At 35.0% G+C, this 16,300-nt stretch overlaps 3 protein-coding genes and 1 long non-coding RNA gene across 5 annotated transcripts; 2 read left to right on the forward strand and 2 right to left on the reverse strand.

Annotated features, from left to right (window-relative positions):
* The first annotated feature begins 1,147 nt into the window (after positions 1–1,147).
* Positions 1,148–8,926, forward strand: AT5G13250 (RING finger protein). Of its 2 annotated transcripts, NM_121328.3 has the most exons (4): positions 1,261–2,334; positions 2,486–2,536; positions 2,682–2,754; positions 8,425–8,926. In NM_121328.3, exons 1-4 carry the CDS (start codon positions 1,478–1,480, stop codon positions 8,605–8,607), a joined length of 1,164 nt encoding a protein of 387 aa, NP_196829.2. In that variant the 5' UTR covers positions 1,261–1,477; the 3' UTR covers positions 8,608–8,926. The 2 variants fall into 2 exon arrangements, with proteins under 2 accessions (NP_001332014.1, NP_196829.2); NM_001343265.1 differs by lacking the exon at positions 8,425–8,926 and having other exon boundaries at positions 1,148–2,334; positions 2,682–2,807.
* AT5G02075 lies at positions 7,995–8,463 on the reverse strand. The gene has a single exon (NR_142569.1). It is a non-coding gene; the product is annotated as an other RNA (long non-coding RNA).
* A 961-nt stretch (positions 8,927–9,887) lies between the features above and the next one.
* AT5G13260 (myosin) lies at positions 9,888–13,874 on the forward strand. Its single transcript, NM_121329.6, has 17 exons — positions 9,888–10,557; positions 10,776–10,885; positions 10,975–11,050; positions 11,139–11,180; positions 11,254–11,316; positions 11,399–11,448; positions 11,541–11,568; positions 11,680–11,754; positions 11,854–11,964; positions 12,044–12,104; positions 12,201–12,317; positions 12,433–12,554; positions 12,633–12,702; positions 12,898–12,939; positions 13,157–13,197; positions 13,386–13,512; positions 13,593–13,874. Exons 1-17 carry the CDS (start codon positions 10,156–10,158, stop codon positions 13,667–13,669), a joined length of 1,614 nt encoding a protein of 537 aa, NP_196830.2. The 5' UTR covers positions 9,888–10,155; the 3' UTR covers positions 13,670–13,874.
* A 71-nt stretch (positions 13,875–13,945) lies between these two features.
* Positions 13,946–16,299, reverse strand: RARE1 (Pentatricopeptide repeat (PPR) superfamily protein; the record flags this gene model as incomplete). The annotated part of the gene is made up of 1 exon (NM_121330.2): positions 13,946–16,299. Exon 1 carries the CDS (start codon positions 16,202–16,204, stop codon positions 13,946–13,948), a length of 2,259 nt encoding a protein of 752 aa, NP_196831.1. The 5' UTR covers positions 16,205–16,299.
* Between the last annotated feature and the right edge of the window lies 1 nt (position 16,300).

The following is a 16,300-nucleotide window of genomic DNA, read 5'->3' on the forward strand; positions in this document are numbered from 1 at the left end:
ATTTGTACATTCAATATTAATATTATCATGCTCTTGGAATCAGTCCAAGTAATTTGGAGCGATTTGAATGAACTCGCTAGAAATTCTACATAATCTTATATGATATTGTTAATTAAGTGACTTTTCTCGTACCGATCGATATATCATATATGTCAACAATATGTGAACAAGTTACGTCGTAAACACTACCAAATATATGCGGCAAAAGACCCTGGCCCTCCCCAGGGTGACAAATGTGCTACTAATTTGACGGTTGTGTACGTAAAACAAAATCCATTGCATTCGGAAATGCACAAAAAATAAATTTCTATTTAAAAAAAAATTGAATTTTCTCATCATCTTTATAAACATAATTTTTTTAGCCTTTTATTGTTAAAAAATGTTATTAATGAAATTTTGTTAAAAAAATGTTTAGCCTTACTGTCAAAATTTTAATGTTAAGAAATTCAAAATTTTGTTTGAAGGCCGTGTATATGAATTGGCTGAAAAAGAAAAGGAAATACGTTTGTGTATGAAACTATGAACGATGTAATACGGAAACATATGTACCGGATTGACCTCATAAAAAGCTTTTCGCATAAGTAATTTAGAGCGATTTAAATGAACTTTCTAAAAAACGCTATAGTCTTAAATAAAATATTTAAAGTGACTTTCCTCTTACCAATATCAAGAATATGTGGACAAGTAATTACGTCGTAAATACTCCCAAGCATAGGCGGCAACAATTCTTGGCCCTCCCCGGAGTGACAAATATGCTACTACGTACTAATCTGACGGTTGTATACATAAATAAATTTATCGCATTCAGAAATGCACAGAACTAAACTTATATTATGGATTTATAAATATATTTTTTAGAGATAATTTTTATTGTAATGATTCAATCCTACTTTGCCGTTATATATCTAATATTATTAAATCACATAGTTTCAAGAGATGCAGATAATAAATCTCAATTTCTCTATCTGGAATCTTTCAATTTTGTTTTAAGGCCGTGTATATGTGGTCGCTGAAAAAGAAAGAAAATACGTTTGTTTTGTGTAGGAATGATGTAATACGAAAACATATGCACCGTTTTGACCGCATAAAAAGCTTTTCGCATAACTAGTGCCCATTACTCTCTATAATTGCAACATTGACCTTTCCTTCTCTCTCTCTTTTTCTCTGCAAAATTTTCATTTCCACAAGATTCCAAACAAAGAGAATTGATAGAAAGTGAGATTTGCAAAATTTATTCTATCCCTCCTCTTGTCCTCTCTTATCATTAAAACACATATAATCTCTCTCTTTCTCTCTCTAACTAGCGCCATGACTTCTCATGTCTCCGACCATGCCTCGAGTTCTCGATCTCTTGTCTCCATCTAAGAACCCTAATTTATCTTCACTCCTCCGTCTCCCCTGATGTTGAGATCATCAATAACCCTTTGCGTCGCTTCTCTCCGGCTTTCTTTGGCTTTTCCGGTCACCGGACTCTGCCATGGTTTCTGCTGCTGAATCCTCTTCCTCCACGTCAACGCTTCTTCTTCCATGTGCGTTTGCCAACAGTTTTGCTTTTATGAGGTTATTACAAAAAACTCATCACTTCTCTGCCGTCTCTGAGGACGACGACAACAACAAAGACATTCACTTAGGATCTGATCATCATCAGGCAAAAGATAATAATCATCACCAAGTTTTTAGGAGAGAGTGTAGTTTCATGGCCGATCAAGAAGAGCCGAGGAGTACTACTTCTAGGTTAAGCTCCAAGGAGGACGACCACGACAACAATAGCAATAACAACAATATTAATAATAATAACAACAACGAAGCCGAAGATCATGAGATGAGACAACAAGGGTGGCTCCGGTTAAGCTTAGGTCACGAGGAGGACGTTAAACCGGATCTCGACCATCGGCAGCAACATCAAACTGATCCAACGGCTAGGAGAGACTCTTTTCTAGAGCTTAACCTTTCCTCTGGCGGTTCAAATAGAGAAGAAGAAGTTGGTCTTCCATTGTCATCTCTCTTTCATCATCAGCATCAAGCCGGAGGGATGATGATTAATCCATTGATGTTCCATACAAGGCCTCAGGATATGATTGGTCCTTGGGCGGCGGCTGCGTTTAGAACGCCTTTTGTCCCACAAAACCTAACACAACCATCATCATCATCATCTGGTTCTTTGATGATGCCATTGATGGGACAGTACTTTGGTCGCTCTAGTTTTCAGCCGCAGTTAATAGGGAATGATAACCCGGATGGGGTGGCAGGTCCAAGCTCGAGTTTAAGAGTCATTGATCCTCCCAGACGACCCCATTCCGGCATTTGGTTTCTCCTTCAAGCTTCTCAAAACCAGTAAGTACCCTTAATTTTAATTTGCTAGAGACCATGTTATGTAAGGTCCATATACAATCGGTTTTAATCATAATTAAGGTGTTCTGTCAAGATCTTATATATATTTTCAAAGCGTTACAGTTTTTGAAATTTTATTTGGTGGACGTTTTAGGACAGTAGAACCATTCTTGCCTCAGATTCCAAAGAGCTACTTGAGAATCAAGTAAGTACTCAGTCGTTTATTAAGATTCCACCATTGTCGTTATTTATTCAAAAGTTAGCTAATTAATAAGAAGTAACCCACAAAACGACGTTAATTTTATCAAAAGTTTATGGCTAATTAATTTTGATGTTCCTGGATTTGGTAGGGACGGGAAGATGACTGTTCGACTGTTGATGAAATATTTGGTGAATAAGTTGCGATTGGAGCACGAATCCCAGGTTTTTTCTAATCTCATTTCATTCTTTTAATTTCCCTTTCTTTAACTTTATTGTTCTAGATTCCATGTACACGTTGCTTGCCGTAACTACAATCTCCTTAGCTTTAAAAAGAAACATCTAAAACGTTACATAAATATACCTTTAAGCATTAAAGATAATGAGAATAGTACGATAAAATAGAAACATATATTAGTAAAAGAAAATAAGCAAATGTGGAGAGGGTATATTCATGGGGGTTGGTGTACTGAGGAACATGACAGCAACATGGGAACTAAATTGCCACAAAAAGTGTCTCCATGTTAATTAGGTCACAAGTAGATGTCATTGCTAGGTATAAGCCGTTTTTGTTCTTTCTTTGTTTTTATATGTCTATTATCCATTAATTGATTTTCAACCTTTTTCTAGTTTGTCTTACTTGCTCCTTTTTATAGTTTAGGGGTAATTGATTAACGGTCGTCAGCCATTAATTAATGTCTAATATGATCAAAATTCTCATTAGAGATGAGTGCACCCTTTAATTTATTTATTTTATGCATATTATATAAATATATGGCAATCCACCTACCAACCACATTGATTTATAGAATCCATTTTTTTTTTTGCAATTATATATGTGTGTTTTCGTGTAAATGTAAGTACATTTTGAAATCAAAATAGTGGTCTTTTTAACCTAATATATATAATCTAGTTTATGAGATTATAATTCTGGATAACTTTTTGTTTATAAGTGTTTTAAGTTTAGCTACTTCACCGAAAATACAACTAAAGACTCGCATAACCGAAACAAATAGCTCAACTAGTCTGGAGAGATACTGATTATGACGTCATACCGCATAAATCAAAAACCTCAGTTCATGGAAACGAATTGTATGTATGCATGTCACATACGTACATGAACATAGACATATATACAAGTACAACTGTTACTATAGCTATATCGCACGCTTCGTCTAGAGAGCTAGTTATTATCCCAAATGATGGATACAGTAAAGTAACTTCATATCATATGCATGCTGACTTATTTAAAATCTTACGAGTCGAATATTTCATGAAACAAAAAGTGTCCTTTCCATTTATTTTTGATGAATGAAATGGAATTCAATCCCTATAATTACGTACGTTGCTTCTCGTGCAAATTTCAATCATTGATATATGTGCATATATGCGCTCGCTTACCCATAATACGCTATAGTAAAACTTTATGATCCCTGAATTAATAATTACACTAATTCCCAAAGAATAATTACCAAAAAACAAAAACGAGAATTCTTTTCTATGATAAGGGATAATTCAATATTTCAGTGATTGTAACGTGCATGGAACGTCATTAATATTATGCTTTTGATAATTACCAAACGATGCAAGCCGCACACACGAATCTTTTCGACGTCGTACGAAATTGCATGAGATACACATTTTAAGATCATCTAACCTTAATTTATGTATACATGTGTTTATTTTTTAGAAGAATTTGCTTCCTTCCTTTCTTCCATGCATTTCTATATAGTATAAAATAATGCATAGAAAATACTTAGAGATGTGCCAGTATATATATTCTCACTTGCATTTTTTGAAAAAGATTTTAAAGAATGAGACGAATTTAATCAAGATACACTCGATTGTTTGAAATACGTTTGGTTGTCACTTGTAACTTGTAAGCATGTTTTCCTTGGAAGCCTAGATGTATATTAAACTTAATTAAACGGGACGCAGATAATTTTAACTATAATATTTAGGTCAACTAAATGTTTAAGATTGAGTCAAATGACTTAATTTTTGTTGGCTTGTTATTACATTAAGGCATGCCATGAAGTGTGACAGATGAGATTGAGATTAATATAAAATTATATGTGGGTATGTGTATCTCTGTACTCTCTCTCTATATACACATATAACATATGTGATATGTCCATATCTTGATCAAATTATTAAGTTTTCATTGACAAGCTGTTTTCTTCTTATCCGTTTCTCCTAAGCTATATAATAGGTATATAATAAGGTGTATATTTCATCATATATTGTATATTCATTGAATAGTTAATTACAATAAAAATTAGCTTATACATCACATGGAAATTGTAATTTGATCTTTAGTTAGCGTATTAATTAACGCGGATAGAAAGAATGATTGCATAATCAGCATTTCAGTATATCAGTGTGGATATAGATCTAAAGACTAATCTGAAATTTTTTGAAGATTGATTTTACTATTTTCAATCCTTTTAAAAGTTGTATTGAACCCGAACACCAGAGATAGGGTTTACGTCCAGAAAGTCATTATGGGCTATTCTTTTATTAGTTGATCATTAATTAAAGTTGCAATTATGTTCATTCACTATATATATATATGTTTATAATATGTATGTGTCTATATGTGTGTTTATATTTTTGTTGTGTGTAATATATATACTGTAATAATTGCATATATAATGATGTGAATGTGTGCATAATAGATTTGGGTAGGGCATAGGTATCAAGAATGAATAATAAATATGAATGTAATGATTAGGCAGCCATAATCTGACTTCGTGGAGGCATTGTTCTTTCATTTTTGTCTTTCTCCCTCTTTTTAAGTTTCCTTTGACTTTTTAGACGTAAGAAAAGTAGAAAACAAAAGGTTTTAAAAGCTAAAAGTATTCCATCAAATTGAATTTTCTTTTTGCCCCATGAATTTTTGTCAACTGTGTCGTTTTTTTATTTTCCAACCAACTCAACTCATGCTTCGTTTCGTAAAATAAATAAAAAAACTCTTTACTTTCTATTAATCGCAGTTAAAAACTCCAACATTGGTTCAGCCCTTTATCTGCCATGAACGTAAAAAACATAATTAATATATTTTGTGTTGAATAATTAATTTTGATTTTGTAGAAAACGTCATTGTAAACCATAGAATCATAGATAAAAACTAGTATTCACCATATTTTCCGTTTGTTAGTTAAAATTATGATTACGTTTTCATTTATATATTCCGTATGAATTATTGTATATTGTATTGTAGCTCTACTCTTCTACCTAGATAGTAAAAACATTACAACAAGAAAAGGTTTTTTATGCTCACAAACTAAAATCATTTCTTTAATTTGTTTTCTTCCACGTACAGTACACTTAAAATGAGAAGCATGTAATAAACTGAGGGTTAGCGAAACCGTCATGCTTATGTTAGAATTGGCTCATCAACACCAACAATTTCCTCTCGCCTTGGTTTAGCTAATTGTTCGTTAGTGTCTCGTGTAGGACCCTTTCTTTCACAAACCCCTAATGAATTCGGTGCTTGAAAAACCTTTCCCCATCAATCATACTCATATCCTCTTTAAGTGCTGCACTTTCTTAAAATTTTCTATCATCCATCAACATCTATCTATCTAAATTTTAGATGTTTTTCTTTTGTTTGGAATCACACATCCGGCGGTCTTCATCCGCAGGACTTTGTTTAATTAACTTCTTCACCATATTTGCTTAACAATACATTGGTATTGAAAACTTTGATCGATCCTGCTTATTGTAAAATAAAAAAAGGTTGGATCATGTAACTAATAATCCAACGATTTTCTGTTTTGTGAATTTCACTTCATGGAATATGTTTGGTCCGTGGATGCCATCTTCGTATGATGAATACTTTGCTTTTCTCGAAACATAATCTTACAAATTTGTCGCGTCTTTACTGTAATTTTGATGAAAATCGTTACTAATATATACTAGTAGCCGTACCTCACGGTTTAGCAAGTCCGAAATGGTCTTGCCCCCACCAATATAAAACAACATTTGAGACCTTCATTTTGGAAATTTCGTTGGCCCAATGTATGATTTTTTATTTTATTTTTTATTTTATTGAACACCAACCGAATGTTTGACGGTATTATGTCAAATCCTTTCATTAGAGTGCATTTTTCCTTAAAAAATTATATATTTATTTACTTTTTAAAAAAATTGAAGAAATATAACAATAAAGTATATTATTAACCAAAAATGTTATGAATTTATTTACTTCAGTTGGTATTCCAAAATGTTATGAATTTAACTATTTAACAGATCTCAACTATCTATATATACAACGTTCATGATTATATTTGTTTCACCACAATTTATACATTATATCTATAAAATTTATTTTTATTTAATAAAAGCACCTAACTTCCAAAATCTAGGTATCATATGTAATATGTTGTAAAATATACAGAGTCCAAAGTGTTTCTGTAAAGCTAGTAAATATTTTTAACATATTACTAAGCTGGAATTCCACTTATATATAAGCATAAATGACACTATGTAATAGATAAATAATGTATTTTACGTCGGGCAAAATCAATGCATGAAGTCGCCTTCAACAACAGAATCATTGCAATTTGCTGAAAGAAAATTGCATTTTTGAAAAAGGAACAAAACGGCACTAAAGGCCAGATAAGGGAGCCATGTATATGTACATGATATCCTTTTTAAGTTAGTGATGCGATGCATGCAAACCATTTTTAATATATATATATATATATATATATATATATATATATGCATATCCGACTACGACTGCTATGGTCCCTATTTAAAATAAAATAAAATAATTGGTTATATAATTTTGTGGATCCGTTAATAATTATATATAAATATTAAGATGTTGATACGTGTGATAAAACACCACTTTCATAAGCTAATTATTGTATTATGCTAACAAAAAGAATAATGATAATGTATAACAACCGTCAACCGTAGAGAGTATTTTATTTGATATGTTTTAGATAATTAATACAAGGTATCTAACAACATCGACTACATTATTAGAAAAATTATATTCCCACTAAGAAATAAATAAATAAATAAATATATATATATATATATATATATATATATATATATATATATTTGGAGTTAAAATGCATTTTGGATCGCAAACCTTAGTCAGCAAAACGTAAAGAGAAGACGTGCATGAGATGATGGTGAAGTTTTCATGGGGTAGTGTCTCCATTGAGTTTCCTCCGTTTAGAATTCAACTTTATTTGCTGTCAAAAAAATATATCAACCTTATTTTTAATATTCAACCTTTTTTATGCACAATATCTAAATTAGTTTTTTTTTTCCGTTCTAAGACAAGCAAATAAATTACAAGAGTGATTTTGTTCAAAAAATAATAATTACAAGAGTGAGAAGAGAAGGCTAAATAGTCATAGGAGAATACTCAGAAATACGACGACAGAACATAAAAGTCCATTTGGAAGATTCATTGGAAAATACATTACGGGTAGAAAAAAGGGTAGGCCACGAAAATGATTAAGATTTGGAAATCGTGGGTACCATTCAAATATATGAGCAAGTAAATTATTATGCGAATATGTATTGCATAGTTTTCTTTTAACTTATTATATGTGAAATAAGTGGTGGTGTCATTGTTGGTGTTGTTTGCTCCTTCTTTAAAAAGCATAGTGTTTAGAAAATCAGGAATCTCTTGCAAGTAAAGTAGAGATGACATAATTACGGCATTGCGTAGCCACCATGACACGTGGCTTTTTCCACTCCGTCACACCTACGATGCAATGATCTCATTAAACCCATTTTATTCCAATATTATCACATTCATTCATTTATTCATACCAAGAAAGAAAAACTCTCTTATATTAACATATGTTAGTGGGTACATAGGACTAATACTAATAGTGTTTAATTTTTTCGTAAAATGAAAAGCAGGTAGAGATAAGATGCAGAGGGCAAGAACTGGAGCCAGTGTTGACACTACAACACGTGAGAGATGCTATATGGAGAGGAAGCAGAGACACTTCTTCTCTTTCACAAAACATTACTTTGCTTCCAAACTCATCTACCTCTGATCATCTCATGGTCCTCCATTATGGTAGGACTATTTCTTAACTATTTTATACTCTATTTTATTTATTATTTTTATATAACACCATATTCTCAATAAAAATAACTGCCCACCATTTCTTCTTCTACCTTTTTTAAAGAAACTCAACATCCCACCTTCTTCAATTGTTTTTCCCAGCTTCTTTTTATTTTTTTTGGTGGGTGGTCTCGATTATTTATTTTCACTTAAGGCTTTTCCTTGGTGCGATTTGTCCAATGAGCAAGAACGAAAGAGTATCTAATTCTGTAGGAGTGCATACCCCGATTGATGTCTTTTATTCTTGTATCTTCTGGGGTTGCGAGTAATGTTAACGCATGAAAACACATGTATTAAGTATTCATATTCATTATTTTTCATGCTACATACTACTATTACTATTTCTAGGTGACTTTCTTTGGACATAATGCTACTTTAGGTAGGTTCAGAATGTTTCATGTTGTATCGCAGAAAATGGGCCTGATTTCGGCTCACCAAACCAACTCAATGAATGTAACTGAATTTGATCTGCGCGCTCATATTAGAAGCCCATTAATATTTTTCTTTTGAGATCAATGAGCCCATTAAAATATATGTATTGATATTGATACATTTGGTAAAATAATTTATAACTCGACCTAGAAAATATGTTTTACTGTAAAATTTGACAACAACAAATACACTTTTGGAGGATTTTTTTTTTTAATTACATTTTTGGAGATTTATAGAGACGAAAGGCATAATAACTTTGAATGGGTATGGTTTTTAAACTAGTTTTTGGTTTTAGTTTGTCCGAAAATCTATTTTGTACCCATTCAAGATTTTGAAAAAACAAGTTTTCCTAAAAAATAGAGAATCTAGTTTTTGAGTGTTTTAGCAATTTTTCAAAGAAAACCAAAATCTATGTTTTGGGAGTTTCTTTCTCAAAAACCATCGATTACATTTTTTATTTTTGTTTTAGAGTTTTTTGTTGAAAAATATATTATCTATTGACATAAAAACTAAAATCTAAACAAATTACCATTCAAGTTTTTAAGAAACTAAAATCTACACCAAAAACAAAAACCAAGAAAATCAAAAACTAAAAACCAAAATCCAAAATCCAAAAACCATTTTAGAAACTACAAACATTCATGGCAAAATTAGGAATAATTGGAAGAGATACCACACAAGTAAAATGAAACTCCAATTAGATAAAAACGAGTAGATGAAAATTAAATTTGGTGAATTCGTTGTCGATGGAGAAATTGTCGGCAAACAATGATACACATACATAAATCATAATGGATTGGATCGTTGATTGAGAGCACAACAAATGAAAAATACTTTAGATATGTATAGTTGAAAAATATATTTTGTAAACTAATAAAAAATTGTTCTATACGATTTTATTTGGTCTTACCCTCTTGGTAAAGTAACTAAAGTAGACTAACTCAACTCTCTTCTAGTCTTCTTCTTCGAACTCTTTTTTTAAGACCAAAAAAAAACACACACAAAGAGATGTCTTTTGTCTGACTCCATAATCACACCATCACCAAGAAGAAGAAGATCTAGGTTTTGCATCTCTCGTCATTACAATGGAGCGAGCACGAACCGAAAGCCCTAGCTACTTCCGTCAATGGAGCGGCGATTCAGGTACCACCAATGCCGCCGCCGTAGCTCCTTCTTCTCCGGCGCGTCATCACCACGCTCGATCTTCTTCCGTCACTAATATGTCTAACGTCAAACGAGCTCAAAACGTTGCTGCTAAAGCCGCTGCTCAGAGACTTGCTAAAGTCATGGCTTCTCAGACCAACAATGATGACGACGATGACGATGATGATGATGAAGTCGGTGGTGATGATTTAGGTTTCCGATATGGTGCTCCTCCTCCTCTTTCCTTCACTAGAAATCCTTCTTCCACAATTGCTAAACCTAAACCTGTTGCTTCTTCTGCTGTTGTTCCTCCTCCTAAGATCTCTAGATCTTCCTCCCCTGCGGTAAATTTCAGTCCTTTTTTGCTTTAGTAGAAGCCAAATCCACCCAATTCACTACATTTGTTTACTTTTCAGTCATAGAGATTTGGTTTCTAGTTTCTAATTTTGGAAATGTTGGATTTTGATTGAAAAATATGGTAATGTAGTAGTTATGGAAACTAGTCTGAATGTTTATAATCAGAGAATTGATGGTGGTGATTGTGAAATACCATTTATCTCAGAACTCTCCAGCTGTGTCTGTTCGGGCATCGCAACCGCCTGTTCCACCGAGTAAACTGAGGAATCAAACTACCAATCCTTTACCAGTTGCAACTCCTAAGACTGAAAAGAGGTGAAGATAACTCCCAAAGATATCTTCATATTAAAGAAGCTAGTTGAGTTTGTTATTCATTACTTCTTGGAGATTGTTTGTCATTGCAGGGTTTTAGCTGATATTGGTCATTTTAATGGAAAAGATTCGAAAGATCAGCATGAAGCATCTGCACTTCGTGACGAAGTATGCTAATTCGTTTTTTTTTCCGTATCTATTTATATCTTAATGGATAATGTCATAGATGGAAACTGAGAGTTGTTTTACATCACAGCTTGATATGCTGCAAGAGGAGAATGATAGTATACTTGAAAAGGTAGAAAGTCTTCTTTTTTGGTTTTCATTTATCCCCAGAGTAAGTTTTTTATACGTTTGAGCTTTGTTAACAGCTTAGGCTTGAGGATGAGAAATGCAAGGAAGCAGAAGCTAGGGTGAGAGAGCTTGAAAAACAGGTAACTGGACAAATACCTGTATGCATAATTTTTTTTTTGCTCTTTTTTGTAATATTGTTCTCACCTTTGAGACAAAATCTAGGTAACTTCTCTGGGAGAAGGTGTATCATTGGAAGCTAAACTTCTGAGCCGGTAGTCAATATCAATACAATTTGTTGCCAGTTTTCGTTTTTTTTCTGTTGGATTGAAATGCTTACATGAATGTACTTTGTTTCATGTTGCAGAAAAGAAGCAGCTTTGCGTCAAAGAGAGGTATTGCTACGTCTGAGGCTCCTCAATATTTACTTTTATGTGGTGGTTTTGTTTCCAAAGATGGAACTTTTGTTCTGGCTTTTAGATTCACCTACACTCACTCTATGACAGGCGGCCCTCAAAGATGCAAGGCAGAATAGAGATGGGACTAATAGAGAGACTACTGCTCTTCGGTCTCAAGTAGAGGTAGGCCCTTTTTTTCTGTCCATGTGTCACATCTATAATGAGGTGATAATTAATGGAAATGGAGAAAGCTTATATTTTCTATAATTCACTCTTAATCAGACTGCAAAACTGGAGACCGCTGCTATAGTAGCACAACTTCAAGGAGCAGAATCTGAAGTCAATGGTCTACGGACAATGACGCATAGAATGATATTGACCCAAAAGGAGATGGTTTGTGTTCATGTTTTTGCGCAATCCACACATAAGCTTATGGTAGGGATTAAGTAACACAGCCTTGCAAAATTTTCAGGAGGAAGTTGTTCTTAAGCGGTGCTGGCTAGCTCGGTATTGGGGTCTAGCTTCCAGATATGGTAAGGAGTAACAAACATCTGCTTAACGACATAACTAGAACTTTCATGCCATCGTGTATCTTTGCTTCTTGACATATGTGCATATTTGCATTTCAGGAATATGTTCGGATATAGCTACGTCCAAGTACGAATACTGGTCATCTCTGGCTCCTCTTCCTTTTGAAATTGTGCTGTCAGCTGGACAGAAGGCTAAAGAAGAAAGTTGGGAAAAAGGCAAGCAATCACTCAATCATATTTCTAAGATTCTGTTGTGATAACATTCTATAACTCCGAGTATCACTTCTCGTTACTGTATATTTATCTGTTGGCTATGAAAACATCTGACCAGAATCTGAGGAGAACGAGAAGAGGAGCCAGCTCGTTCAAGATATAAATGATCTAACAGGAGAAGGAAATATTGAAAGTATGCTCTCTGTGGAAATGGGTCTAAAGGAGCTAACTTCTTTAAAGGTTTATTCTCATCCTCTCTGGTTCTGGTTCATGCGTCCCTCTTTCATTTTCTCATGGACTATACTTGTTCTTTTGAAGGTTGAAGTTGCCATTACTATTACATTAGCCCAGCTAAGGTTGGCCAATACTACTCGACTGTCTGATATCGGTGAGCTTCTTCTGGACGCCAATAATTTTATGTTTTTTGTTGATAAAAAGAGAAAATAAATTATAAGTGACTTTAGCCAGGCTTCTAATTTCACCATTGAGATAATAGTGTACATGTTTTATTTTATTTTGTGTCGCATCTTAAATGGCTATTCTACTTTGCAATTGATGTTTTTTTCTGGTTGTTTTATATCAGAGTTAAAATCACCAGGTGGTCCTAAGATTACGGAGACACTTGGTAAGTTTATTAGCTTATCTTACTGAATATTTATGTCAACATCTTGGTGTTATGAAATATAAGATATGGAGTAAAGCATAATCCACAGAGTTACAATGACAAACTCTTGATACTATTATGACCATGAAAAACTTAACTTGAACGCCAGTATCCTATGTTCCAACAGTTCTTGTTATTCTTAAGGATAATTCTGACCTTGGCCTGTGGTCCTTTGCAGAATTGAGTCAAGAAGAGTCTGAGGATGTTCTCTTCAAGGAGGTACAGAATTACAAGCCCGTTCTCGCTTTCTCTCATGGGCTTTTCCTTCATCTGATCCCTCCTTCATGTTCCCTTTTGTATCGACTTTTGTTCTTCTATGTATCTTTTGGATCTATTAGAGATAATTTTGTCAGCTCATCTTGGCCTTTCTCCATTCTCAAAGCTATGAAATTTGGAACATTTGGCAGGCTTGGCTCACGTACTTCTGGAGAAGAGCACAATCCCTTGGCATAGAAGTGGACACTGCGAGAGAACGTCTTAGATTTTGGATCAGCAGGAGCGCACATTCTCCATCTTCACATGACGCCATGGAAGGTACAATTTACCTTACCAAATTCCTTTTAGCCAAGAGGATTATCCATAAGACAACTCTTACAATTGGTTCTTATTTTCAGTTGAGCAAGGACTAACAGAGCTAAGAAAGCTGCGGATAGAACGTAGATTGTGGGAAGCCTCCAGGTCCAGCCAGTAAGTAGTGACCTTGGGGACCTCGGGATCCCAGAACAGTCTTGCTACCACAGCTTTAACAGTACTGTATATCGTACATGCTTTCTTCTCGTGTGGTTGGGGTACTTTGCAGTCAGAAAAATGTTTCCAGTTTTGTAAACCGAAGAATTGTATTACACGCACTACTTTTGACATATAATATATCCACGTTTTCACGTCCTAACCATCAATTTGCAGACTCATTCTTGTTGGATAAGTATTTAATGTAAAATATCTACTGATACAGACTAAAGATCATCAGTCACCAGTAATCGTTGCAAGAACACTTTCCCTCCTTGAAATGGTGAAACCTCCTGGAATCTCGGATGACGATTTCATGTCCTGTAACCAAAGATACATGCTTTGCAAACTCATGACAATCTGGGCATGCCCGAAGATTCTTGAACACCTTAATAGGTGCAGGGGCATTGCCATGCACCGATATCAGCCCAAATGCAATGGCAAGTCTCTCACTATGATCAAGAAGCTGTTCTCTTCTCTCTGTCATATTACACTGAAACATATCACCTTCCATGAAACCATCAAACTCCTTAAGCTTCTCATAGATCTCCTGAGTTTGTGGATGGTGTTTATCACCCACTATAAACCGATGAATCTTACCCTTTTCTTGGATCCAGCTGCAGCTCAGTTCCTTCTTTAACATCCTCTCATTCATTAGTTTCATCATTTCAGCAGCTTCTTCCCATTTTCCAGCCCAGGTGTACAGATTAAACGGTAGCACATATCCAGCTGTATCTTCTGGATCGAGTTGGCGAAGTTCCTCACCAGCAATTTCGCCCAGTTCAAGATTCTTATGAGTCCAACATCCACTTAGAAAGCATTTCCAGCTCATTGCATCAGGTTCAAAAGGCATATTCTTCATAAATTTGAGAGCTTCGTCTAATAGTCCCGAACGGGCATAAATGTCGATCATACAATCATAATGATCAATAGTCGGAGCCACATTATATTTTCGAAGCATCGTGTCCAAGCAATGCTTTCCCTGTTCAACTAGGCCTGCATGGCTGCACGCGGTTAAAACCGCAATAAATGTAACTGAGTTTGGCTTCATACCACAACTCACCATTTTCTCAAACAATCTCAAAGCTTCAGAGGCATTTCCATAGTAAGCATGACCTGATATAAAAGCAGTCCATGCAACAATATCGGGGTTGTCCATGGACTCAAAGACTTCATTTGCATCATCTAAGCATCCACATTTTGAATACATCGTAATAAGAGCGCTTTCTCCATACTGAGATCCAATCAGACTTCTTTTTATAGCATCTGCATGGACTTGGCCACCAATGTTGCAATCTGCAAGTACCGAGCATGCTTGGAATATGCTAGTATATGTGAATGAATTTAGAATCGATGCGTTTTTGCTTCTCAAAGACTTGAAGGTTTTAACAGCCTCCTCAAATTGACTCATTTGACAGTATCCGGAGATGATTGCGCTCCAGGAAACATCGTTTGGCTCACGGATTTCTTGAAATGCACGACAAGCAGACTCGAAGCTGGAACATTTGATGTAAAAATCAACAAGTGGAGTTCCAACCGAGACTTCAGATTCCAATCCAAGCTTAGCGACACAGGCATGAATTTGCTTGCCAAGATTAAGCTCTTCAAGAGAAGCACACGCTTTAAGAACAACTGAAAACACAAAACTGTCCCATTCAACACCTTCCGTTACCAAATCCACAAATAGTTTCAAAGCATCTCTTGCTCTTCCAGCTTGAGTATAACCTACCATCAATCCCGTACAAGCCACTGGTTTCTTCACTGCCATCTGATCGAACACTCGCTTAGCACCCACTAACCAACCACATTTCACGTACATGTTCACGATCCCGGTCTCTATAGATGTGTTGCTACATAACCCAGCACGTATAACATGAGCATGAATCTGTCTACCAAAGTCTAAAGCCCTGGGGTTTACCAAAGATTTCAAGAGTGTCGTATACATGGAAGAAGGAGGCTTGTCGCCTGACGCTAGCATTCCCGAGAACAAACCAACAGCTTTATCCAAAATTCCTTGTTCGGCGTAAGCAGATATCATCGTTGTACGAGAAACTGCATTTAACTCAGACATTTCATCGAACAGCTTATCTGCATCTTCCAAGCTCCGACACTCACAGTACATTTGAAGCACACAGTTCTGAAGAAGCACAGAAGGATTCTCGATACCCATCCGCATGCGATCGTGCAAGAGTCTCCCATGAGATAAAGACCTCAATTCTCTGCAAGCCTCAAAGAGACATTGGTAAGAATACGAGCTAACGGAGACACCAGCCTTATCCATTTCTTGCAAAAACTCAAATGCTTCGTTGAGCTTCCTATGCTTCGACAACGAAACCAAATGAAGATTCTCTACTTGTCCTTGCTTATGCGAGATTTTAACAGACGGAGAAGAAGTGCTCGACTTCAGAGAAACCCACGACGGAATTTGATCGAAATTCGCGTTCTTTATAACCGGAACTCGAGAAGAGCTAAACGAAGACTGTACAGTGAGAATCGTCATAGTTGATGGAGAAATTCTACAAAAGTTTAGAGCTTTTCCCTTTCGAGAACAAACGACAGAGAAGCAAAAAACTCAGACTTTACTGGCTTCAGTTAT

Source organism: Arabidopsis thaliana, chromosome 5 (assembly GCF_000001735.4).
Source record: "Arabidopsis thaliana chromosome 5, partial sequence".
Classification (NCBI taxonomy): Eukaryota; Viridiplantae; Streptophyta; class Magnoliopsida; order Brassicales; family Brassicaceae; genus Arabidopsis; species Arabidopsis thaliana.

Coding starts and splice junctions, on each gene's coding strand:
- AT5G13250 (NM_121328.3), top strand. CDS start 1,478: ATGGTTTCTGCTGCTGAATCCTCTTCCTCCACGTCAACGCTTCTTCTT. Junction 2,537..2,681: donor AAGAGCTACTTGAGAATCAA/GTAAGTACTCAG, acceptor TGGATTTGGTAG/GGACGGGAAGATGACTGTTC. Junction 2,755..8,424: donor GATTGGAGCACGAATCCCAG/GTTTTTTCTAAT, acceptor TAAAATGAAAAG/CAGGTAGAGATAAGATGCAG.
- AT5G13260 (NM_121329.6), top strand. CDS start 10,156: ATGGAGCGAGCACGAACCGAAAGCCCTAGCTACTTCCGTCAATGGAGC. Junction 11,755..11,853: donor CTCTTCGGTCTCAAGTAGAG/GTAGGCCCTTTT, acceptor ACTCTTAATCAG/ACTGCAAAACTGGAGACCGC. Junction 12,940..13,156: donor TAAGATTACGGAGACACTTG/GTAAGTTTATTA, acceptor GGTCCTTTGCAG/AATTGAGTCAAGAAGAGTCT.